This window comes from Ochotona curzoniae, unplaced genomic scaffold (assembly GCF_017591425.1).
Source record: "Ochotona curzoniae isolate NIBS_2020 unplaced genomic scaffold, NIBS_Ocur_1.0 scaffold_1852, whole genome shotgun sequence".
Taxonomy (NCBI): domain Eukaryota; kingdom Metazoa; phylum Chordata; class Mammalia; order Lagomorpha; family Ochotonidae; genus Ochotona; species Ochotona curzoniae.
The window spans coordinates 29,306,586-29,333,569 of record NW_024467087.1 but is presented as its reverse complement, the minus strand read 5'-3'; the positions used below and the strand labels follow the sequence as shown (position 1 = coordinate 29,333,569).

At 38.9% G+C, this 26,984-nt stretch overlaps 1 protein-coding gene across 4 annotated transcripts in view; it reads right to left on the bottom strand.

Annotated features, from left to right (window-relative positions):
* The window catches only part of CHRDL1 (chordin like 1), a 117,733-nt gene that overhangs the window by 67,459 nt on the left and 23,290 nt on the right, over window positions 1–26,984 (bottom strand). For all 4 annotated transcript variants that reach the window (XM_040999705.1, XM_040999706.1, XM_040999707.1 and 1 more), the window contains 2 exons: window positions 25,039–25,151; window positions 21,033–21,126 (listed from right to left, as the gene is read on the bottom strand). In XM_040999705.1, the coding sequence (XP_040855639.1) occupies window positions 21,033–21,126; window positions 25,039–25,151 (207 nt within the window). The remainder of the gene's footprint in view (window positions 1–21,032; window positions 21,127–25,038; window positions 25,152–26,984) is intronic.

Genomic DNA, 26,984 nt, shown 5'->3' with positions numbered 1-26,984 from the left:
CATTGAAAGGGGTTTTAAGTGTATGTCATTAGGGCTATGCACTAGTATTACAATTGTCTTACTTCCAGGAATATAGTAGCATTGCATTTTCCTGTTCCCTAAAAGTCAAATGACAGCCATAGGTGACTTGCTCTAGCAAATGAGCAGAAATAATCTGTATCACTTCAGGGCAGACATCTGTAAGAAGCCAAGCACACTTTACTATATCCCTTCCCATATCACTGGAACTAAATTCCAGATGGCACAGCTCTGTCATTCAGAGTCCCCTCGGTGAGAATGACATAGCCAAAAGGAAAAGGACATAATGTGTGTGATATAAATCTTTGCTGTATTTTTTTTTTTTCATTTTATTTGGAAGGCAGAGTGATAGAGATAGTAAAAACTTGGGCAACAGTGAGTGAGAGACATGGCAAGAAAGACAGAGGCAATGTGAGAGAAGGAGAGAGAGTGGAGAGAGACCGTGTATCCTCTGGTTTGTTCCTCAAAGGCACACAACAGCCAGGGGTGGGCTAGGCCAAAGCCAGAAAAATGGAACTCCAACAAAGTCTCTCATGTGGGTGGCAGAGACTCCAGTACTTGAGCATCATATGATGCCTTCCAGAGTGCATATTACCAAGAAGCTAGTTGGGAAGCAAAAGAGCTGGAACTCAAATCAGAAGCTCAACTATAGGATGTGGGTACCCCATGTGGCAAATTTAATTGTCACACTCAAAATAAACTTACTTCCTTCTGATGTTTCAAGCCCTGACATTTGTAGAGTATTATTGTATCACAATTCAGCAAATGCTTATTATTATAAGGTATTCAGTACTACAAGATGAATGAAACTTGATTCTTAAAATAGAAAAGGTGAAAACATTCCTGTGTTTTCTATATTGCCCCCTTAAAAAATTATGGATGAGAATGATTGTTTTCCCATGCTGGCATTCAGAGAAACTCTAATATGTTAAATTAGGTTAAGCACTTTAATTTAACTCATTAGTCTGTTGTGTCTAGAACAGGTGCTGTAGGCCAAATCTGATTATGACTTGTTTCTGTGAATAAAGTTTTATTGGAATGCAGCTATGCCAATTCATCTCCATATTAATCTGTGGTTAAGTGTCATTACAATGGATAGGTTGTTGCAGCAAAGACCATACAGTCTGCACGTGCAAAATTTGGTACTTTATAGAAAAAAAAAAAGGTCAGCCTCCTGCTCTAGAAGAAATCAAATGAAAACATCCATGGAAATCTAGAAAAAATGCAAACATGTAGTGACACTCAGTGAGTACATAAGCTTATATCTATGTAGTCAAAAGGACACACAAAGCAAGAGCTGGTACTGGCAGCAGTCTGTTAGTGCTTCAGGCCTTTGTGGAGAAAGGGAGGCAAAGAGAACCCTAACACAAGGACTCTCAACAAGCACATTATTCAAGTTCTGTTGTTTATACCCCTGACTCCCCCCAGTATCAGGATGGGGACAGGATCTGAACAAAGGATATACACAGTATATGTCAGGATTAGTGAACCTGACAGTCCTCAGGATGACTCAGTGGAAAGTTGCTTAAGTGCTTGCTCAAAATGATTCACTGCCTGGAGAGTCCATGGCAAGTGAGATTCTTAGGCTAAACTGAACAGTATGGTTTATCTATCTCCCTGAACTGAGCACAGAGAAGGCAGGCAGAGCGGCTCAAAGAGAGGAAGCAGACTCGTGGAGGGTCTAATGAGGGTCTTGGCCTTTTGGAGGTGACCTCTGCTGTGGCCACTGGCTGCCCTCTGGGAGTGGGGGTGTATATGGCGTGACTGGAATGCTTGGAATCCTGGACTGGCTTAGCAGGCACTCCAATTGGCGTGGTGCTCTACATGCTCCAAAGACTTTCTCCTGTGTCCTTGGCATCCGATGACTATACTTGGGCTTCAGATTTTTAGGGCTGGGCGAGTTCCTGGAAGCCTTCTATCTCAGTGCCAGATTGCTCCTTCACTAGGTGGTACCAGCAACAAGTTGGCCGTCCCACTGCCGAGGGGACACAGGGCATTTGCTACCTAGCCTCCGCCTGGCTCTTGGCACGGCTGCTGAAGGAGCCAGCTGCCTGGCTAAAACTTAGCCTTTAGTAGCTGTTAACAGGTTTTGCTTCAATTCAACTATTTCTGAGTTAGCATTGGCTGGCTCTGGCGTTAGAGCCAAAGGCCAGGAGTAGGAAACGGGACAATAAAGATGAAAAAAAAAAAGAAAAAAGAAAAAGATACTTGAATCTACAGAGTTAAACTGTCTTCCCACTTAGATTCTGAGGTTACAATGCCCAGGTATTTTCTCTCAGTTGCTTAAGTGAATGGCAAGAAACAGCCTCCAAATTGTTTTCATGGCATCTTTAGTTCTAAATTATTATAAAAAAGGTGGAGAAGAGTGGGAGTTAGGTTTGATGACCCCAGACATCATAGACTATAAATGAGCTAAGAGCCAAAAGTGCTACAGCATTTTTCTCACTGTGCCCGGCAGTTTCCTGACTATAGTTTACACCTAGACTATAGCTCTATCTACAGAGGCCCAAACTGCCTGGGTTTTAGGAGTATATACAACGAGTGACTCAAAACACACTGAAACAGAAATAGGTTTCCTTTAAAAACACAACATAAAAGATAACAGGCAAAATGAAAACCTCAGAGAATTAATTCACTCCACAAACATCTGTCCACAGCCTACTTTGTGCCTTGGCACATGAAGAGATAAATATAGACTTGGGATCCAAATTATTTCCAAATATCAGAGGGTGAGTCTCATTTGTAAGCAGTGGAGGGAGTGGGGAAGAGGGTGTTTATTCTTTCCAAGCTTATCTGCAAGAGAGCTGTGGTAGAAGCACAGGACAGGAGGCAAAGGAGACCTGGGATCCAGGATTAACTCACTGAGCCCTGTGGCTTCTGGTAAGATACAATGTCTTTCTCAGTCTGCCTGTTTGTTAAAGGTGGGGATAGAGGGCTGGACAAAGTGTATCTTCGAGTTAGGATTTTCTGTAGTTGAAGAGTATATGCTTCCTGTCCTAAAGTTTATGATCTACTTGTAAGACACTGAACAGATGGATAGAAAATATAACACTGCATTCAACACAGCACCCAAGTATCCAATGAATAGGATGAATTGACACTATAATGGACTTTAGCCACACATGTTTAATCTACATTTAAACTAAGCAACATTATATGCAATGTATAGTTTCATATTATGTGGTCACAGCAAGTGTCTGAGAGTCACATGTATTGGTGGCTTTCATATTGGAGAGTACAGATATACAATGTTTCTGTCATCGCAAACAATTCTATTGGACAGAACTGGTACAAACACCATGAACCAAAGATACCCAGAGATCCCAGAACTTCCCTCCATCCCTTATTGGCCTGAATGTATGATAGCTGATCAGCTGTGACCAATGCTGACCTTCTGAAGACAGTGGAGGACTCTGTGTCTGGTAGAGATTATTGCCTTGAGCAGGAGTTGAGTAGCCCCACACTTTCCCCATCGTCTGTGTTTCTTTGATGTTTGCCCAGGGCCTTTGGGAAAGCTATAGTCATCTATTCTTCTCATGAAAAATTCCCTTTTAAGCAAACCTATGTATAATCTCCAGATAATCCAGGAATTCATGCATCTTTTACAGCTCCCTGGGCTATTTGCTCAAGAGGTATTGTATGCAAAGTCCAACAAAGGTTAGTTTGATCAATCAACGCAAGCTAGCATTATGTATGTATGTATTAGCTGTAAGAAGCAACCAGGGCTGGGACTGAGTCAAGAGCGTCCTTACATGCTCCCTCCACAGCACTATTAATAACATGAAAAAAAAATCACCCAATGTCATCCCAAAGACTGACTTCAAATGAAAACAAAGCAAATGAAGGAAAGCAAAACAAAAGAACAGCAAGACAAGCACAAGGGCTCCCCAGGGTTTCTCTAGCTTGTGCATGGGTGTGGGTGTGATGTGTGAGAGTCTATGTCAGAGTGGATGTGGGAGTCATGTGTGAGTGAGGATGGTGGAAAGGGGATAGATAAACCTGGGGGACTTTGGGTTAGGACTAAGAAACTTTGCCTGTGACTCAGAAGAGGAGACTCAGTTTCTTTTGGTGGGGAAAGAAGAATTAAACTTTTGTCAAACAACTTCATGGCCAATTCCTCTAAGTGGGGGCGGGGGGGGGTGGTGGTAAGAGAGGACAGTGTCATAATAGAGGGAGTGTTAATGGCTGCTATTTTAACAATCTAAACTCACTGCTCCAGGGCTCCAGTAGAAACTAAACAGTCTTACTTGCAAAGGGTGCAATTTCTAAAAAGCAAATAAATAGCTGGAGGCACACTCACACTGAACTTGTGCCCAACTCAGTGTCAATCAACAAGTTTCCATTGAATTCTGGACAAGCCAACTCCTCTTCCAAAGAGAACACAGCAAACATTGTAAGTTCAGTTTGGGGGCAGTTGGATGATCTTATGTATCCTGTCCTGCTCAGTTTCTTTCTTTTTTTTTTTTTCCTGTTCTTTTGCTTCTTCCTCCCTTCTCCAGCTAAGATGTTTGTTCCCTAATCCAGCCCCACCCAACTTAATTTCTTTCTAATGCATCTCCCTGGTTCTTCTCCTAACACTGTGGTTCTCCTACTTTGTGTTCCTTCCTGCACATGAGGACTGACCTACTGACTCCAACCTCCAGGCAGGTTCACATCACTTGTAAAAGGGTACTTTAGAAGGTTTGTGGAAAATGAAATTAAGACATGTTTATCTTAGTGTAATTTTTGAAATTCTTGTGTAGCAGATGTCTTCAGAAAGCTCACGAAAACGTATATCATGAAAAAAATTATGCATGGATTTCAAATATTTTCACACCAAAAACACATTATCTTTTAAATTCCATGTTTTCATAAATCTTGGGAAACACTCTTATAAAACAACTTTTCTTGTACCTGTCATATATTCCAAATGGGAACAGAGAAAGTTGACAAATGTACATACCATAATGTTATGTTCCCACTTGGGAATATCTATATTCCAATTAGTCACCTTTCTTAAAAACTGGAAGTGAATCAGGCATATATTGGAACCTAGCCTGATACAGTCACTATGCCTTAGCATAAAGTACTCATCTCCACCATGCACTGATTATTTTCACTTCTCCGGATTGTACTCTGTCTTGAATTGCAAAATAACAGCAATAATGGCTTGCATTTATTGAGGGAATGCTATGGAGTGGACATTGTGCTAAACCCCCTTCATAACACAGTTCAATTAATCCTCATAACAGTACTTTAAAGCAGGAAGTATTTTCACACCTCTCTCTGTCCCTTTTCCTCTCTCACACACACATACAACCCCACCCACTCCAACATACCCATGCACCCAAATGCTCATGTTTTCTCACACTCATTGAATGTATGCAAACATCTCAATCCCCCTCTCCAAATCCTCTCTTACAGATATTTGTTACTACTTCTCCCCTTAGTGAATTGTTATAGTTTAACATTCATCTTTCTGCTGATAAAGGGTAAATCCCTGGGAAAGAGTGACCTAACCTTATTCCAAGCAAATGTTAGAGACTTATGTGACAGGTGAGCAGCTGGAGAGAGGGGAAAATGAGACAAACTCCAAGCAAGGACAAATAGTGCAAGAAAAGTACCAGGGGCCACTATAGTCAAAGGTCCCCACAAAATAACCTTTGCCCATGCCTTATTTACCTCCTCCTTCTCCATGTGGCAAAATCCCATTCACTTGTCAGGGTCCAACTCAAATGTCGGGCTTCAACTGACCCTTGACTCTTAGAAAGCATCTCTCTTGTCTCTCCTCTCTGCCTGCACAAATCTTGTCTTTACATCTACCAGAGTATCCATCACATTCTGTTCTGATACTCATTATTATGCTTTCTCTCCGTTCAGACTGTGAAATTCTTGAAGCAGGGATCTGGAATCCCCAGCACAATACATGAGATGTGGCACCAAGTTTGTACTGTAAACATTTGTGAAATGAATGAATGAATGGATGGATGAATTTGTAAAATCACAACAACTTCTGGTTATGAGGCAATTCCTTTCCCGGGATTCTCTGGGTTTGGCTACTGCCCAGCATTTCTCAATAGGATAACCACTGGAATTTTGTGGGGAATATTTCTTCACTGCCTTGTGTTCCTACTCCATGTGGAACACTTACCATCTCTGGCTCCTGCCCTCCAAATGCCAATGACATTCCCCATCATGTCACTGTGATGACCAAAATAGTTTCAAAGCCCCGGGCGAAGTTAGCAGGGGGTGAGAGGTGAGGTTGGGGGTGCTTATCTTCCCTGATTTGGTAGCACTATAGCAACAGCTCTTCCTTGATCCTAACGTTCCTGCAAGAGAAGCTGTGGGACAGGCTCCACTAAAAAAGCAAATTTGCAAGAAAGTAGTGGATGAAGAAATTCTGGCTGGAGATTAGCAATCAGGGCAACTTAATCAGTGTTCAACTGCACAAAGCAGTCCGGCCCACTGTTTTACTGATTGAAGAAAGGGGAGTTGTTCTTCACATTTTCAAGGGAGTGTGGAGATTTGCACCTTGTCTCTGGTGCATTCTCATCATGACTCTTGTGTGTAGGGGTCTGCTTGGCTTTGACAGTGTCAGCATTATTCTGCAGGACACTCACTCAAGGTACTTCTTAAAATCTCTTAAGAAGCAAATAATAGAAAGGCATGGCACAGGTGATGCTATTTTACAGCTTTGTCTAACAGTTAGTAAGTCTGTCACCTGTTGGCTTTAGACAACTCACATCGTTTTCCTTAAGCTAGGAACACATATTCAGTAACTCTGTGGTGCTGTCATTGTGGGGCTAAGAGAACAAGCATCAAAATGCCAGTTTCAGGCTCTGCCAATATTATAGACAGGGGATAGCTACAATCTGGCAACCCAGACTTTAAACTTCTTTCCACTACTTAATACACCCCTTTATACTTCTCAAAGCATTTTCCCACTTCAACGTCTCTCTTCACTGTCTCTTACAAATCTTAGGAGGAGGCAGACATTATCACTCTTTCTTTGCAAGCTGAGAAAACAGACGCAAAGCAGTTAGCCTGCTCTGTGAAAGTCCAACAGTGAGTTGGGAGAGCATAGCTGCACCCACATCTTTTCTGGATGCATGTCTTCATGTACTTGCGACAGAACAGTGCAACCTGCTATCTGGAGGAAGGCACGTATACCTCACAGGGCCAAAGCTTTTCTTCATTCCCAAAGATGGAACTAATGAGCTTGATTTTCCAGAAGCCAAGGGGCCTCCTGGCCAACAACATAGCTTGAAGCAGATAGCTTCCTTCAGATATCAACAAACAGTATACTCTGCAGCTTGGAGATCAAAGCATTAAATGCCCCAGAAGCTGCCTTCTGAAAAATTCCAAGGGCCCACTCAGAAGACAGAGGGAACTTCTCCAGTGTTTGATATGGCTGCTTTGTGATCCTCTCAAAAATGGAACAAAAGAAACAAACACCAAGAAGACCATATAATTTAAATAACTAGGAAAAGCAACAACGACGGTGTTCTCCCACTCTACTTAACAGCCAGATGCCTCCACAGAATCACATACTTGATTACCACCTTGCAGGATTTTTTGATCACCTTTAACCCTAGTCATAATCATCTCAAACAAATGAAAATACTATGTCATTTAAAATATGTTATACTTGTGTTGGACTGTTGATTATAAAGCAAGAATCCATGTGACCACCATGCACAACTGGAATGAATGCACTGTCAATGTCTAGAAGCCCCCTCCCTCCCAAATGAAGATCATGAAGATCACTACCATGCAGATTATGACAATTCTTCTCTGCCTTACATTTTAGTTTTACCACACTCAAGAGCCATGAAGCAGTGCAGGCGTCTTCCAGGAGTTCATGAAAAATATATGTTATGAAAAAAATATTTCTAAACTTCCATTTTTTAATACCAAGACTTCTCTTTAATTTCATTTCCTCTACTTTATGAAGTACTCTCATATGAAGTTTCACTTATTTTGAGCATCATATTCATTGAATCATAATAATTGAATCATAGTGCATGTGTTTGCGCATTTATCCATGTCTTGCTTTTACTCAGTGTTAAGCTTGAGAAGTAATTTTATGACCTCCAAATAACAATTTCTCTTATCCATGCCTCTTTATACATCCTTGGGTTTCATGTTCTCCTGCTGAAGCTCATTTCTGTGCATTTGGAGATGGAAGGAGAAAGTTGATCAGTGTCCTAGGATCAATTTATCTTTCTGAAGCTTGTTGAAATCCCCTCAGTCTGTCTTTCACCAGGCTAAGTAATTAGTTTTCCTTCAACATTGACTCATAGGTTAGATACTCTAATCCTTTAATAATCTTTCTAATAAAACCACACTGAATGGCTCCAGATATGATTTCCCCTAGGAATCAATCTCAATAGAGGCTCTTTGGGAAATACGTTTCTCAAGATAAAGGAAAACAGGGATACAGTCTGAACCCTTTAGGTATCTCCAAAAGCAGATGATGAAGGCTGTTGGTAATAAGCACCTAATGGATACCACTCAATGAACTTATTTTGGAAACATTAAGAAAGGATTTCTCTATGGGCCCGGCGTGGTGGCCTAGTGGCTAAAGTCCTTGCTTTGAACGTGCTGGGATCCCATATGGGTGCCGGTTCTAATCCCGGCAGCTCCACTTCCCATCCAGCTCTCTGCTTGTGGCCTGGGAAAGCAGTAGAGGATGGCCCAAAAAGCCTTGGGACTCTGCACCCATGTGGGAGACCTGGAAGAAGTTCCTGGATCCTGGCTTCAGATCGTCATAGCGCTCACATGGGGAGTGAATCATCAGACGGAAGATCTTTCTCACTCTCTCCTCCTCTCTGTATATCTGGCTTTCCAATAGAAATAAATAAATCTTAAAAAAAAAAAAAGAAAGGGTTTCTCTCTTTCACAACTCAGCATTTCACATGGTCATTCCTGCTAGTTACTGCTTGTCATGCCTGTCATTGTCAAAGACAGTGTGGTCACTCATGCCATGAAAATATGTGCTATTAAAACCACTGTTTGTTATATTCTTTCAAATTTTTTAAATACATATTTATTTTTATTGGAAAGTCAGATATACAAAGAGTGGGAAAGACAGAAAGGATCTTCCAACCATTGATTCACTGCCCAAGTGACCACAACAGCCAGAGCTTAGCCGATCAGAAGCAAGAAGCTAGGAGCCAGGAGCCTCTTCTGGGTCTCCCACATGGGTGTAGGGTCCTAAGGCTTTGGGCTGTCCTTGACTGTTTTCCCAGGCCACAAACAGGGATCTAGATGGGAAGTGGGCCTGCCGGGATTAGAACCAGAGCCCATATGGGCCCCCGGCATGTGCAAGGTGAGCCACTAGGGTATTGTGCTGGGCCCTGTTTGCTATACTCTTTTAAGAATGCTTGGCTGTCTCCTGGTTTCACTACTTATTATTTTTTCTTTTTTTGGAATGCCTGGGGTGATTTATTATTGTTATTATTATTATTAATTTCCTCATATTTGATACCAGCCATTTTTCAAATTTCTTCTCCTCCCCAGCATTTGTTTTAAAAGAGACATACTACATTGGGAGTGAATCTTGAAGGCATATTAAGTGAAATGAGCCAGTCACAAAAGTACAAATATTGTACAATTTCATTCTTAACAGGTACACAGAGTAGTCAGATTGATAGAAAGTAGAACTGCAGCTCCCCAGAGGGCTGCAGAGGAGGTGCAAATTCAGAGTTGTTTATTGAATACAAAGTTTGAATCTGGGAAGATGAAAATGTTCTGGAAAGTGAGTGTGGTATTGATTGTACAATATAAACTGTACAGTAAAAATGGCAAAATTTGTTAAATTTTTGACATGTACATTCAACCATGATAACATAATTAAAAAACTAAACAGAGAGAGAGAATTAAAAATAAGGGAAAAAGAAGGAAAGAAGGCATGCAGACAGTCTAGCCCATTTTCCTATTTTCTCTCAATCTTCATTTTATCCCTGTCAAAACAATAAATGCATACACTATATAATCAACATGGTATTGGTGAGAAAGAATTTAATTGGCTGTAAATAAACATTTTGTAAATAAAAAAACATAACTTTCAAAAACAAAAAACTTTACCTTGTCTTCATGTTTAAAAAAATAACCTCTACTCCCAAATTTGATGCCTTATTTTCCTTCTCAGTTAAAATGAAATCTAACCAACTGTATTCCTCTGCCTCCTACAGACAATGCTGATTCAGCCCTTTCCTAAAAGATATGTGTGTATGCAAATGTGTTTGTGTTTATGTGTACAGATATACAAACATGTATAGATATGAAAGTTCTTCAAAAAGTTCATAGAAAATGCATATTATGAAGATACTATGTATGACTCAATTTTGTTGCAACAACATAAACTTCTTCTAATTGCATTTCCCAAAGACTTTTTGAAGTATGTTCATACATCACAGTCTTTCTTCAATTCCAGGATAGTAACCCTAGAAAGCACCTTTTAAACAGCTATACATATACTATTGAACCACTTCCCAGTCTGGGTCTCAGCATATATGTGACAATGACAACAGACAACACATTGGGACATTTCTAAAATAGATCACTGTAAATAGCCGAAAATGGAGTTCTGTGAGGGGGTAGATTTTGGAACAGATTTCAATAACTGACACCCTAAGTTTGCCAGTTTATAAAATCACTTTCAGGGAATAGCTGACAGTGTAAAAAGCTAAACACAAAAATCAGACCAAAAAAATCATTCTAATAAAGACTGTTATTTATCTTAGTGGCTGCAAATAATCTGGCAAACATTTTCGGGTTATAGTTATTGCTGCATCCAAAACCCTAAAGTGAAACCCTTTGGCTCAAGGCAACAGATAGCAAGGATATTTGGTTACTTCAAGAACATATTGGTTTTAAATTAGCAACCTCAGAGAAAAATACTTGAGAGCTGGCAACTTAGCCTAGAAACCACTATGTGCTTTGCCACAAATGAAGAACCTAACATTATGAAAAGGCTTGGTGCTCTCAGACATAGGGAGGAGATAAAGCCTGAATCTGTGGGCATCTCCTTCCCTTCCTCTCCCACTTCTGAACTCTACAGGTGGACAGCCGAATTCTTAGCTTCAGGATCTGCTTCATCCCCAATTCTAACCCTTGTCTTCTCTCTATAAGTATTTCCTACTCTATAGATCCCAGGTTCAGATTAAATTGCAAGTGATTAACAAGAGTTAATTACCACTTTTGAAGATGGATGAAGTCATCAGGAATCAAAATCTTAAATGAAAAAGATGAAAGTGTATTAATGACAATTTTAGGTTAAAACACCATCAAAGTCCTTTGAGTCCTTTGAGTTTTAAGACAACTTGGCAGGGAAGCAAGAGTGAGGGTGGACAACACTGATTTGGTGATTGAACATGTCTTGGAATCCAAGGTCACAGGAACTCAAGGTAATAATCACCGCTTCTGCTCACTCAAGTAGAAAGCAAGCCCTGGTTAAGGATCAGCTCTGAAACTCAAGTGAAAGCTTACTAAAGGACATTTTACTAATCCTTTTCTTAAAATACCCTAGATATTTCCAACTAAGTTGAAAACAGACTAAGCTGAAAACACTGATTTTATTTCAAACTATGTTGATTGCTTTTCCCTTTGAGAGTTTCATTTGTTTATCAGCAGAAATTCCTGGGCTAATTCCGAGAAATGCCATTCATTTCTCGCCAACAAGTCATGAACAATGGGCGGAGTAGAGGGGAGAGCTCCCCACGGAGGGTCCTGCTTTCTGGACATGCACTCTGAACGTGGAAGATGGCAGAAGAGAAAGGCTTAGGCTGGGACCTTTGGGAAAACACGGGAGGCAGTCCAGATGGCACATTGAGTTAGTACATGTAAATGCTGGTTGGTTATGGGGAAATGTCACAGGGGCAAAATGCCTTTGTAGGATACCCATGCTCGCCCTTTTCAGAAAAGCAATGTTGCTATGCTGCCTGCAGCTCTCTGCAAAAGCGTAGGATCTTCTACTCCAAGATCTTACTCTCTGCGGGGAGCTCTCTTGACTTTCTTTCTCAAAATCTCCCGAGTCCTATTACTGCAGTGCAATCCTCAGTCCAACTGCCTCAGAATTCACTGGACTGCTAATTTGAAGTACATGCTATGTACTGCAGCCAGACTACATCAGTGTTTTTAGTGGTGGGCTTGGGAGTAGGCATTTCATCAAATCCTGCAAGGTGATTTTTAATTAAGCCCATTAAAGTTTGAGTAGCACTAGTTTAGAGTATTATGCCAAAATGACCCACTATTCCAATGGATTTATCCAAACTGAGGTATTATATATATTAATAGTTTTTGCTATAAAATAAATACCTTCTTACAAAAGAATGCTATAATTTAACACTTCCGAAAACATATTTTAAAGAGTAACTCAGATATACTTGATCATATAATTATTTTATTTAGTATTCCAAATTATAATCTCATAAAATTGTATTCCTTCAGCAAACTTGGCAATATTCTCTGTAAACCAAGAGTAAGTGTAACTATGGCGGTTTCTTGAAAATTAAAAAAGAAAAAAGAAAATAAAAGGGCCCGGCACAATAACCTAGTGGCTTAAGTCCTTACCTTGAACACTCTGGGATCCTATACAGGTGCTGATTCTAATCTGGGTAGCCCCACTTCCCATCCAGCTCCCTGCTTATGGCCTGGGAAAGCAGTCGAGGATGGCTCCTTGGGACCCTGTACCCACATGGGAGTCCCAGAAGAGGCACCTGGCTCCTGGCTTCAGTTTGGCTCAGCTCTGGCTGTTGTGGCCACTTGGGGAATGAATCAACAGATGGAAGATCTTCCTCTCTGTCTCTCCTCCTCTCAGTATATCTGACTTTCCAATAAATAAATAAATAAACAAATAAATAAATAAATCTTATTAAAAAAGCAAAATAAAAAATTTATTATGGACTAATGGGGATCATTCATTAACCCTCAATGAGGTGCCACCTTCTTCACCTTTTTATGGGGTTAGCTTTGGTTAGTTTCCTTTGAAAGAAATTAAAGAGTGCTGCCCTACCATGACAGAACATCACTGTTCCTCTAGAAGCATTGCTTTTATATGACATAAGGGCTTTGAACATGCTAATGGGAATCACAATATTTGTAAAAATCAGTTTAAAGAGTTTATCAGAGCCTAGAATCACCTTACTGAGAAAGAATAAAACTTTGGTGCCATTTTACTAAAGAACATTTTGATTCCTCATATTCTATAAAGTAGCCAAGGCAGAAGTATATGAAAAAAAAATAATGGAAATAAAATAAAGATAAACGTCAGGACTAAACAAACAATCAGCAATACATTTCGGGTCTAGAGAACATCAGTGAACACATCTTTTGATAATCCCTCATAACAAGTATAACAATAATAATAATATAACTAGAGTAAAATAAATCTCTTCTTTCCAGAGACTAACCTTCAACACTCCTTAAGGTTTTAGATAGTTCTGGACCCAGAGCTGATTTTTCTTTTAATGCATCAATATTTTACATTTATACATCATCTTGCACATTATGGTCAAGGTAGTCATTTTAAGAAAGAAAAGGAATATACTAATTGAATGTTATTACTTAAAATAAATTTAACTGGGGCTGGCATGATGGCACAGCAAGCTAATCCTCCATCCTGTGGTGCCAGCATCACACATGGGTGTTGTTTCTAGTCCCAGCTACTCCATTTCTGTTCTAGTTCCCTGCTTGTAGCCTGGGAGAGCAGCAGAGGATGGCCAAGGACCTTGGGACTCTGCATTCACATGGAAGACTTAGAGAGAAGCTCTGGCTCCTGGCTTTGGGTCATTTCAGTTCCCGCCATTGCAGCCAGTTGAGGAGGGGACAAGTGGATGGAAGATATCTCTTTCTCTCTCTCTCCTTTCTGTAGAACAGCTGACTTTCAAGTAAAAATAAATAAATTTTTCTTTTTCAATAAAACCCAAGAGACAGGTGAATACATGACGGAAATTAATGAATCTCAAGAGGAGAGTGCAGTGGAGATCAGATGTAGATGGTGACAATAGCATTGATCAATGGCAGTCACAAGGATGGCAGCAATAGATATTCAAAAATATAAATCAAAAAAGATGGAGTAGCATCAAAATTGGGGGGATATTCCTTAATAAGTTGAACATAAAATTACCATACGGTCCAGAAATATCACACTTAGTAATGTCTACCCCAAATCATGAACACGTGCTGCAGAAAAATTTGTACTAATACATTCATAGAAGCATGAGTCATGAGATTCAAAAGGTAGAAACAGTCTAAAAAGTCATCATCTCATGAACGGGTCAACAAAACTTGGCTTATGCAATCAGAGCAATATTACTCATTTATAGGAAGGAATGAAGTAATAATACATACTACAATGTAAGAGTAAAGCTGAACAGAGAAGTCTATATACGAATACTTTATGACTCAGTTTATGTGAATAGGCTAAACTACAGAAACAAGTGGTTTCAGTGGTTTTTAGGAGGTGGGAGAAGGGAATGAGGTACAATTGTGTAATGATTACAGACTTCTTTGGGGATGGCGAAAAAATTTCTGGAATTAGATTAGTTAGAATGATTGATCGCACAACACTTTGAACATTACTAATGACACTGAACTGTATACTTTAAAAATATAAATTTTACGCTATGTGCACTTTTCCATAATATAAAATAAATACATCTCTGTCTTGAACTTTTGTCCTAAAATAAACTAGAAAGAGCAAAAAATGCCTGTCTGATTGATTAATTAATACCACACTGGAAGTCACAGACATAGCCAAAGACATAGAACTCTTTTTTTATACAAATGTATGAGGAAAAGGTAACACAAATTGCCAGTGTTTAAAGACCAAAAACAGATTCAGAGTGTCTGAATGACTTTTAACTCACATCAACGGCCAAATGTCATTTATGCATCTCATCTTGTACATTGTGATTCTGCTCTAGCACAAGTTTATTTAGTGCAAAGCTGTTCATATGGGACTTCTAAATAAGGAAATAAAATTGGTATAAAACAGAAAATGTATTAGTTCCTACATGACTTTTCTGAGCAAAATAGTGCTCCATATAACCAAGTATACAACGTATATGAATACAACGTATATGAATACAACGTATATGAACTCAACTAATATCAGCAGGCCATAATGTGATGCAGTATTCCTTCTCATTTCTATTCATCTGACATTCTTCCTCATGGTTCAATTTGACTAGTATATGCTCTGTATTAGAAATTATTTTATAATTTTGTCTGATCTGTATGCATTTTATCTAGTATCTTTAACTTAGTAGTTTCAATCTTTCCTTTGATGGCTAAGCTTATATTTACTACAATATCCTTTTATTCATAAATGGTGTATGATGTGTTTTCAAATCATGCTAGAATTTAATTTGTATAATTGTTTTATTAGTATTAGGGCTCCAAAGTTGCCTGAGTTTTGAGTGGTTTTGCCAATCTTTTTTTCCCCATAAGTCCTAATGTTTTCCAGTACATAATTTGCAGGATGTAAGGGTTTTCACAGATCAATAAATAAAATTACAGCAGAAATGCTTACATTTGTTAGCTTACTCACAGCACAACTACAGTTGAGAAAGAACTGGGCTTTCAGCTTTTTGTATACTGGAGAACAGACCATAAATGCACCAGTGGAAAGGTCATTTCCTTAACCTACCTTGAATTTAAAAACTGGGATAAGGGATACCTCTCTTGGCAAAACCACACTGTCACTATCCCTGTTAAAACCATATCATACAACCAAACTTTTTCACACCTAGATGAAAGGAAACACTGTGGATTAGGTCTCTGGTAACCAGATCAAATCAGTATTTTGGCAATTTTATAACAGCATTTTAATAACACAGGAATGCTGAAATATCTCCAAGGGAACCCAAATTTATTAATTCTGAATCGCAAATTCTCAGTGGAATGACCGTAAAAAAATCTGTTAGATAATACCATGACTTAGGCTTCTGATCACTCTAACAGTCTTCTTTGGGGGATAAAATTATACATACAAATAAAAAAAAGGGATGAAGTGATGTTTTTATTTCTTCCTCCTCCATTTTCTACCTTATTTTCCTAAAAGCACAGAATTTCATTCCCACAAATTTCTAATTATCAAAGACTACATGGAGTGCTATTGAAAATTAGGATTGGTTTAATGACTTTTGCAACTCTTATAAAGTTTTTTGACTTTTCCATTAAGAAAGCTCCAGTCTCCACATATCACCAGCTTCTTTGAATCCAGTAGAACCTTGTGATATATGATCATGATATGATCTCTGCAACAGAATTTTGGGCAAGTGCTGATGAAAAAGAATTTCATTTGTTCTTCATGGGAGTCAATATCAGTTTGTTTTTAGTATTTCTGGAAATGGAGTCTGCATGTCCTTATATCCAGGAAAAAGAAATTTAGAAAGCAATAGCCATGAAAATTACAGAAACAAATGGGAAGGTGTGGCTCCTCTGTCTTTTTCAATTGAAAATGAGCTTTAAACATTCAGGTAGGATATTATGATGAAGTCTGTTACTATTCAGGTGAGCTTCCCCAAGTGCTACTGGTATGTAAAAACAATACCTTGAGCATGTAGGCTCCTTGTTTGTCTTACTGTTTTGGCATAGAAATAGTTCGTTCTATCGATATTTTTAGAGGAGGAAATTTTCATCCCCATGCCTTCCTTTGGGTTAAGTCAGAAAACCAGAGTCCCTTCCTTTAGCCAAATATTTCTGTGGCCCTGAAGGCATGAGTTTCCTCATGCCTAATAATCAGTGAAGTGGAAGGTATACAGAGGAGTCATCAAGTCCACCGCCCTGTCTCAAGGCAGGACTGTGTCAACTCTATCTTAGAATTCTGAGTAACTTTATATTTCTAGAGATATTCTGTAACATGGCAAAAACTTTCTGAAGTCATTTATTCTGGGATTTAATAATCACTGTGTCCTAAAGTTCTTACTTTAATCAACCTCAATTCTTCTCTGCTATGATTTAATCCTGTTTACTCTTGTTTTATCTTAAATAGGAAAAAAATAAGGATTGGTTACATTCTGATTCAATATGGCAAAGATAACATGAGAAATATTCCTGTTTTTTTTTTCCAAGAAGAGAAATGAAATGTGAAAAACACAAAAACAAATTAATTAAAATTCAAAACTGGAAAAATCATAGAAACAAAAGGAGATATTTTGTGCAATGAAACACAGGAGGAAAGCACAGTAATAAATTGGGTGCTGAAGACATATCATCAGCTGGGCTATCATGGATAGCTAGGTCTAGGCAGCTAAATCAGAATTGCAACCTGCAAGTGGCTTTGTGGTTCAAGCTGGGGCCTAGGATCACACTTCTCACATGTGAAGAGATGCTGCCTACCCAAGGTTGTTGCCTAAAATACATTGAGTTTCTAACGTAGGTAGTTGTAACTGAGGGCCCAAGGATCATTATCAAAGACCAGCACTGCATAAGAAAGCAGAAGTAGATGATCTAGACAAAAGGAGCCCAAGCTGAGACGCCAATATATGACCTAAGTTAGAGCTAAGTGAACCATAAGCTCTGAAACAACCATGCACAAAGAAGGAAGAGTTCCTGCCAGAGAAAACACTAATAGATAATGAACTTTCAAATCAAAGGTAGAAAACTGTGCAAGGTATAGAACTAAGAAAATCTCAACAGATCCAACACAACGAGCGTCCCTTTGGCACAGTGGTTATGATGCCAGTTGGGATATATGTGTTCCATATTCCAGCACCTTGCTTTGAATTCTGGTTCTGCTCTTGTCTGCAGCTTCCTGCTAATGCATATGCCTTTGGAAACAACAAGTGATGGCTCACGTGACTGGGTCCCTACCTCTATGTGGGAGACCTATATGCAGTTTTTGGCTCCTTGTTTTAATTTGGCCCATTTCTGGCTGATGTGAATAATTGGGAGTGAATCAACAGATAGGAAAACTCTGTCTTCCTGTCTCCTTTTTTAGTTTTCCAGTAAATAAAATATGCAAATAATAGCTTTAAAGGGAAAATCACCAAAGATGGTAATGAAGACTTGAAAAATAAGGATATTTAAACAACCTAAAATGGAATTAATGAATTTTTAACACTTAAAGAAATACAAAAGAGAGTAAGATCCCAAGAAATAATGGGATTATAGCAACATGCAAGTATTTTTAAAATAACAGGACACTTGAAAGAAAATATAATTACTGAAAACAAAACAAACAAACAAAACTCAACAGATGACCTAAATAATATGTACAGAAAGAATTAATGGTGGGTTGGCACGTAGCATAGCAGATTGAACTGCCACCTATGAAGCCTGTATCTTATATAGGCACTGTAGTCCCAGCAGTTCCACTTTCAATCCAGCTCTCTGCTAATGCACGTGGGAAAGAAGAGGAGGATGGATTAAGTGCATGGGCTCCTGTCACCCAAAAGGGAGATACAGATAGAGCTCCTGGCTCCTGGCTTTGACCTTGGCCCAACCCTGATATTTGCAGCAATCCAACAGTTCCATAGTGAAACAGCAGATAGAAGATCAATCATTTCTCTCTCTGTCTCACTCTCTTGCTCTGTGTGTGTGTGTGTTTCTTCTTCACTTTCTGTAATTCTCTTTCAAATAAATAAATAAATTCAAAACATAATTAGTGAATTGGAAGACAGAGCTGAAATTATACATATCATTATGGGTAGCATACCAAGATGTGAAATAGACATTAAAAGACATAGATGATGAATTAAATCAAAAAGATAAAGGGAAGAAATATTTTCTCAAAATATGGAGGAGAAAATTAGAGTAATTTAAGCCAAAAATCATGTGCTGAATTGACAGAAGAAAAATGAATCATAAATCCACATATCTCACTGAATGCATCAATGAAAAATATAAAAACTTGAAGCATAATCAGACAACAGATTTCTTGCCTACAAGCAAAAGATCCAACAAACCATTTAGTAAGTTCTGCTAAATGTTGGGGGGAAATAAGCACACCCCAGTAATTTTTAGAACCAGTCAAATTATCATTCAAGAATTAGGGAAGGAGCAAGCATTGTGGCACAGTACTATAAACTGTTGCTGGGGACATATCAACTCTTGGTTATTCTGTCATTTTAACCCAGTTTCCTGATTGTGTGCATCCTGGGAAGCAGTGAGTGATGGCTCATGTTCCCCTTTTCTCATTCTTCCTGTTACACAGCTGGGGCAGTTGACAGACATATTCTACTCTGTTCTTCAGCCCCAGATTCTGAGTGGAAGTCATTCCCCAATCTTCTTCCCAGGGAACAACAATCTTTCATGTAGTAATTTACATGAGTTCCTATGTCATCAGACCAGTTTTAGAGCCTTTGGGGAAAAACTGAATTCATAAAGCTATGTGATAGTGTTCTTGGCAATTTTTAAAGCTCTCTCCAATTTCTAAGAAGCACTACTCCTATTTATCACAGCTTCTCCTACACCAGGCTATTATATTCCAGTTGAAATAAAAGGATCAAATAAGTACACACAAAACCAATGAGTATCAGGGATTTATTTCCAAAATTAACTTTTGGGTTGTTCAAATGTCCAGGCAATCTCTCATCTATTGAATTCATTACTGTAATCACCAACATAGCATGGTATAGTATGAATTTTTGTTATCTGGTAAAAAAAAATCCCCTGTGTACATTTGTGTATATTTGTGAATATGTAGGAAAGCAGATTTTAGAAAAATGATGAAAAGGGGATTTTGATACTTCTTCTCCATTACACAAACCTTAAACTCTTGTGACATTTTGGTGAACTGAATTTTCACTGATCTCCATTCTCAGCCTCATTTCTTTATTTTTTTTTTCCTGATGTGCCTTATTTCTCTCTTTATAAGTCTGGATGTTCTTCCCTACAAGCAGCCTCATCTATGCCCCAGTGTAGTGGCTCCTTATGTCTGGGGAATTTTCCCCTTAGGAATATCAGTAAAGACACAGATATTTACTTACAGGAGAGAAGTTTACAAAGTTTGTGCAAAATGGAATTAAAAGATAAATTTATTTTGATGGAAAATTTTTTGAAATGCATATGCATTTCTTCTAAAACATGCATTTTCTATGAGCATTGTTAAGATTCTTCATGTATACAACACCAAAAAAAAAAAACCTACAAGCAAGCAATGTTACAGGGTTGTCTGATCTCCTAAAATCCATCTAGAAACCTCAGCTAAAGAACCTCTGTCTTAGGGGAAAACAATCAATTTAAAGAGTGAAAGAACTTCTAATGTACAGATTCTTGGACTGTAATGTTGCTTTTCCTGGGACTACTGATGGACCCACACACGTTCTCTGAATCTTCACACTTACATGCCTTTGTTGTGGGAATCAAGTCTCAGTAAGACATGAGCAAAGTATTACTAGGGGAGTCCTTATCTCAACAAACACCAAAGCTGTAAATCAGGAAAGTAGAAGTCCTAATAGCCTGTGAAAAAGTCTCTGATGTTTTCTCCTAGAAGCTGCTCTTAACAGTGTGCATGTAATAACTGTGCAGTCTGGGGCAGTTGGTTTTGCAGTACGCATGCAGCTTTGAACAGTCATAAACGTCACTGGTTCAGCAGCTTTGATTTATGAATAGCCCTTTCCATCATTTAGAAGCTATGCTCAGATGCAATTCCAGTACTGATTGCACAGGACACATGCCGCTATGAGCAACTCCTTCCTTATGGGCCACTTGTGACAGGAAGAGTCTGCTTATGGCAGAAAATCTCTTGGGACACAATTCCTTTCCCTCAGTTGACATCAACCTTTAAGTGATGAAAATCACAATGAAAATCTGTTATTGTGTTACCAGTAGCTTATTAGAATGTGGCTTGCTTAGGCTATCAACAGCATTTAGGGGGCCAGTCTGGGCTGCCTAAAAGTGTCTTACATTTATTACTTTCAAGAAGCTTTTCAGTTTTCCTTCTGGAGAGTTAAACAGATGGACTGGATTGCGTTAGGTGAAAGACGAGCTGAAAACAAGCTGAGAGAGATTAAGAGACTGAAAGAGAGAGAGAGAGAGAGAGAGAGAGAGAGAGAGAATATTAAAGAGAAAAATTTGTTTACCTGGGCAACGAGGGCAGCACAGATGAGGAATATGTACAGGAGTGAGGCAATGGAGGTTTGGACATCTTACTCGGCTGCAAAGCACATTCCCATTCTGAAAGAGAATAGACAGCAAGATAAAGTAAATGGATCTCAAAGGTCACTGGGATCATGCCAATTTGGGAAACAATCATGCAGGGACTCACCCCAACAATGAATAAACCTATTTCCAAGAAGCTGAATGCAATCAGCATTTTCTTTCCTTTTCTCATCACTAGCACCTCTGCGGGGCTGGTTGATAGCTTACTGGCACATTTTTCTAAGGCTGGGAGCACGTCTGTTCAAGGTTTCAAAGCCTGCCATTAATTGTGGGAGGCTTCCTTTGGCTTGGCTCTGTGGCATTTCTTGCCTTTTGCAGCTCCAGCTACAAGTCTTCCACGAGCTTACTCCAATTTCATAATCACCTGCTCAATGCCATGGAAGGGAAAGGACAATGAGCAATGCTCCCTCTCCCTCCCTGCAAGCTACTGTCCGAAATCCTGTGCAGGAGCCATCCTAGCACATAGATCCTGGATTCCACATAATTCTATCTTGGTCCAGTAGGCTAGTGACTCCTCTCCTCATTTCCCTTTTTAGCCAAAATTCTTCTGAGAAATAATTGAGCTGATTATCTAGTACGCCTGGGTGAGACAACTGGGTCCCTGCCTGATTTACAATTACAAGATCCCTAGCTCTGACAGCTCAGAACCATTGCTAGAACAAAGGAAGACTTTAGAAATCAATTTTCATTTACATTTTTCATCCATAATTCATTGGAAGCAAGGATTTCTTGTATGTGCCAGGCTGTTGTGAGAGAAGAAAGTGGTGAAAAGGATGGAAAGATGGCCAGTGCTTGAGTTGCTGGCATTGGGATCATATTAACATTTTCACTGCCCTGTAGACATCAAAGCCTTAGCCCCAAAGGGTTAGTTGTCCATCCCTGATGTGTTAGGCCAAGAATCCGACAAAATCATGCCATACCAGGCAGTTAATCAGTCCCCAGATGCTCTATTTAACACATGCCCTAGCCATTTAAAGGGACAGGTTTCTTTTTCTCGAAATTAGGATCACTTTACAAAGCCCCCTTTTGTTTATGTTTTTTAGAATAAATTCTCACAGTATTGCATTTGATAAAGCCACAGAAGCTCCTCATACAATACACTCTGCACAGCAGGTAGTGGCATCTTGAAGTGAGATCACTAAAGCACAGCAGAACCTATGCTTCCTGGCTGAGGTATCAGCTAAACTAAATTGCTGTTTAAAGTTATTGCCCCTCCATATCTGCAAATCAGACCTCTGAAATTCAACAAACTATGGAGCAAAATCATATTTGAAGGGAATACTATCTGTACTGAATATAGAAAAACTATTTTTCTTATTATTCCCTAAATACAGCATAACAGCACTTTATGTAGCATTTACACTGTGTTAGGCACTGAGGTTACAGAGAGACAAGTTAAAGTACACAGAAGGCTGTGCACAGGGTATTTGCAAATACTGTGCCATTTTCTGTAAAGAACTTGAGCATCTACAGAATTTGGTATCTGATGGGGGCTTGGTAAATAGGTTCCCATAGACATCAGGGATGACTGTACTGAATACTATGCTAGATATTATATATACATATATATTTAAATTTTTTTGCAAAGTCAGATACACAGATAGGAGGAAAGACAAAGAGGAAGATCTCCCATCTGATGGTTCATTCCCAAAGCAGCCCCAACAGGTGGAGCTGAGCCAATCCGAAGCCAGGAGCCAGGAGCTTCCTCTGGGTCTCCCACACAGGTGCAGGGTTCCAAAGCTTTGGACTGTCTTCAACTGCTTTCCCAGGCCACAAGTAGGGAGCTGGATGGGAAGTGCAGCTGTCAGGATTAGAACCGGTGCCCATATGGGATCCTGGCAAGCTCAAGACGAGGATTTTAACCACTATGCTATCGTGCCAGGCCTTAGATATGATTTGTTAATGATCATGGCAACCATCATATCAATGATGATGACATTGATGATAATAATAACAATAGCTTATACTTCTTGGATGTTTATCATTAACAATCATTGTTTTAAGTGATATAAATAGTTAAGTGAATTTAAGCCTTATGATAGCCTTATGAAATAAGTAAAAGAATCACAGCATTTCTATTTATATTTTTTAAAGATTTATTCATTTCTTTGCAAGGCAGAATTGGAGAGAGAGAGGATCTTCCACCCACTCGTTCATTCCCCAAATAGCAGCAATAGCCAACATTGAGCTTGTCTGAAGTCATGTGCTTCATCCTGGTCTCCCACCTGGACACAGGCACCCAAGTACTTGGGCCATCTTGCTAGGTGCATTAGCAGGGAGCCAGACAGGAAGTGCTGCTTGGACTTGAACCAGTGCCAATATGGGATGCCAGCACTCCAGGCAGCAGCTTTACCCACTTACTATGCTATAGCATTGGGCCCATCCCATTTTTAAAAGCAGATACTGAAGGAATTTCAGAGAGGTGAGATAACTTGTCCAGTGTAACATGGCTTAAAGTGGTAAACTCAAGGCTGCAAACTTGGTCTGTCTTAATTCTATATCCTCATGGCTTCTCAACACCTTTTAATATTACCCAAAGGTTATATTTTCATGGGCACAAGATTGTTTTCCAAATACAAAAGGATCTGGCAGGCAAGTAACTTCCTTTTCTAGCTGTACATGAGGGAATAATGACAGTTCTTGCCTAAGATTTCAAGTAACAGACTGTTATTGAACATTCTGTTTGTTCAAAATTCTTGGTTCTCCGGGCTGAGAAGGTTCTCTTTTGTAACTGACCTAGCGTCATGCTTCTCTATCACAGTCAATTTTGATCTCCAGGCAACTTGGCCACCCATGGAGATATATTTTGGTTACCACTGGGATTGTTGCTACTCTTGTTTAGTGGGAGAAGGCCAGGGATGCTACTAAAAACCCTATAACATACAGGAGAGCCCTCTTCTACGAGAAATTAAACAACCCCAAATGTCAATAGTATTGATGCTGAAAAATCTTAACCATGAAATTCATGCAGCATGGCTGTGGTCCTCAGTTAAGTCATAGAAAGAAGATGGAATTACCTGCTTTATTTACTGCAGAGATGGCATATAAGTTGCCCCAAAGCCTCTGTTTACATGATTGAACAGGAACCAAAGTCCAAGCAAGAGAACTCTAATTCACGCCATGTACAGGCCAATGGCTCACAACCTCAGTTTTAATTATGGCTATTGACTGAGACATCATAAAATGTACTTGCCCAAAAAAGCAGTTTATAACCTTCCCTAATACTCTCCCTGAAGGACAGTCTAGAAAACAGCTCTCAAAAATCATTTTTCTTACATTCCAGACACTAAATTAAGCTTTGTTCCCTGCTCCTATTATCAAGTTCTTCTGCTTCTGTCAACCCTGTTCTATATCATTAGCCATAGAAACATAAATGTTTGTCTAGAAAAAAAAATTTCAGGTATCTCATAAAGATCAAGCCAAAATGAAACAGGGGGCCTAGCACGGTGACTCAACTGCCTAATCCTCCCCCTGCAAGTGTCAGGATCCGATACTGACACTGGTTCATGTCTCAGAATCTCCACTTCCCATCCAGCAACCTGCTTGTGGCCTGGGAAAGCAGCAGAGGATGGCCCAAATCCTGGGGACTCTGCACTCTCATAGCAGACCCAGGCGAAACTCCTGCCTCCTGACTTCAGATTGGCTGAGCTCCAGCCATTGGATACTTGGAGAATAAATCAGTTGACAGAAGACTATTGTCTCTGTGTGTGACTCTTTCTCTTTAAATCTGAATTTCCAATAAAAATAAATTAATCTTTAAAAAAGAAATAAGGAAAAAAAAAGCAGGAGATGCTTCTTTTTCCTTGCAATTTATGTTTTCATTTCTTTCAGGTTTTTAATCACCCACACTTCCTGACCATTAGGCCACTGAAAGTTTCTACATGCTGAGGAGCAAACTGGGAAAACACATTCTATAAGAGATTGTACCTCTGAGCAGATGCAATTGACGCAGTAAACCAACCCGTAAGGTTCCAGGTAAGGATGCCATCTCTCACCCACTCTGTACTTCTTGTCTTGAAACACACAATATGTCTCTGAATCTGTGGGGACGGAGTTGGAGAATACATCTATTAGAAAACATGGACTGCATTGCAAAATCCAAAGACCGTCAGAGATTCTACTGATGTTAGTATACATCAAGAAAAGAGGTTTGGTGTTATTCAGATCTCCTACTTTGGTATGTGTTACATTCTTTGCTCACTGTATCCTAATAATGATCCATAAGATAGCTACTACTAATCTTATTTTATAAATTAGGAAAATCAACGGTCATATAATTAGTGAGTAGCTGAAGTGATACTCAATCCAGGTTTGATTGACAATAAATCCCAGAATTGTCATTGCTACTCTGTCATAACGGCAAGGTAAGAGAGCATATTGTGTATTATTTTTAGAAAAGGTTATGTTCACATGATTTGAAAACAGAAGCTAATGAATGAAATGTGGATGTGTCAGAACATTCTTAGAGATGCTTGGTGTTAGTTTAGGAGCAATGGATTGCATGCATTGTGTTAGGTCTCTAAAATGGCCTTGCCTGCACTTGCTAATATTTGAGCACTGCATGCATATTTAAGCATTCTCTATTTGTCAGGTACCATGATAAGTGCTGGGGGCAAAATTCTGAGCAAAAATATTTAAAAACAGCCCATGCACCCATTAACTTAGACTTCCTCTTGCGTGAATAACACCAAATTAACTAAAATCACTCACTCCCTTTTGCTGGAACAGAAATTTGTTAACTGCAACTTATTTTATACTGAAACACATGCCATGTTAATTGTCTTATTGTATGTGTCCCTTAGTTCTCCTTAATGTAGAAAACATTTATTTTTTACTCTTTCTCCCTTCCTTTTCCCCTTTCTTCATCCCTCCCTCTCTCTTTCCTTCCATCACATGGTATATTAATTTTATCCACTCGAGTATATGTTTCCTTGATGATATAATCAATATCAAAAGAATAAAGAAATAATAAACAATAAACTATGAGAATATAACAATAAATACAGTACTAGTGTTAGAACATTTTTAAAGCACTCAAATCAGTAAGTAAAGGATCAATCAATCCATTAGAAAAAGGAGCTAAGGACAAAAGGAGATAATTCAGAGAAAAACAAATGGAAATAGGGAACAGATGAGGGGGGAAAAAGTTCATTCTCACACATTCCAAACAAAATTATGCTAAAGTAAATATCTGTTGTCATATTGCTTAAAAGTTTCTGTATGAATATTTCCTATTACCAACAAAATATAGTTTACATTTCAAATCATTATTTACAACTTTTTCAGAATAATAAGTTTGGAGACAAAAAAAATCTGAGTTTGAGTCCTAACTAGCTGTAGCTGTGTAACACTGAACAAGTCATTTAAGCTTTGTCAACCTCACTTTTCAACATCTGTGACATATAGATTAGGTTTCTGAAACAGATGGTAGAGGATTAAATAAAGCTCTTTGTAAGTTTTAAAGTGCTATAAAATGCAGGGTGCTATTTTATATTAGTTAATTTGCTCTAATTAAAAGGTAATGCATAACAACCTAGAAAATTTGAAAATGTACACAAAATAAAAATTACAAATAAAATGTAAGAATATAATAGGGAAAAGTATCAGATATGAACCCAAAATAAGGATCTGATTTCATGTAAATAGACGAAGGGATGAAGAAAAAAATAAAAAATATATTTAGGGGTGGGTTTTGGGCTCAGATGTTAAGACACTGCTTGGGATGCCTGTATTCCATATCAAAGTGTATGGGTTCAAGTCTTAATACACCTCTAGTTGCAGTTTACTGAAAATGTACACCCTAGAAGGCAAGTGGCAGTGGCTCAAATTCTTGATTTCCCATCACCAACTGGGAGATCTACAGCAGGTTCCAA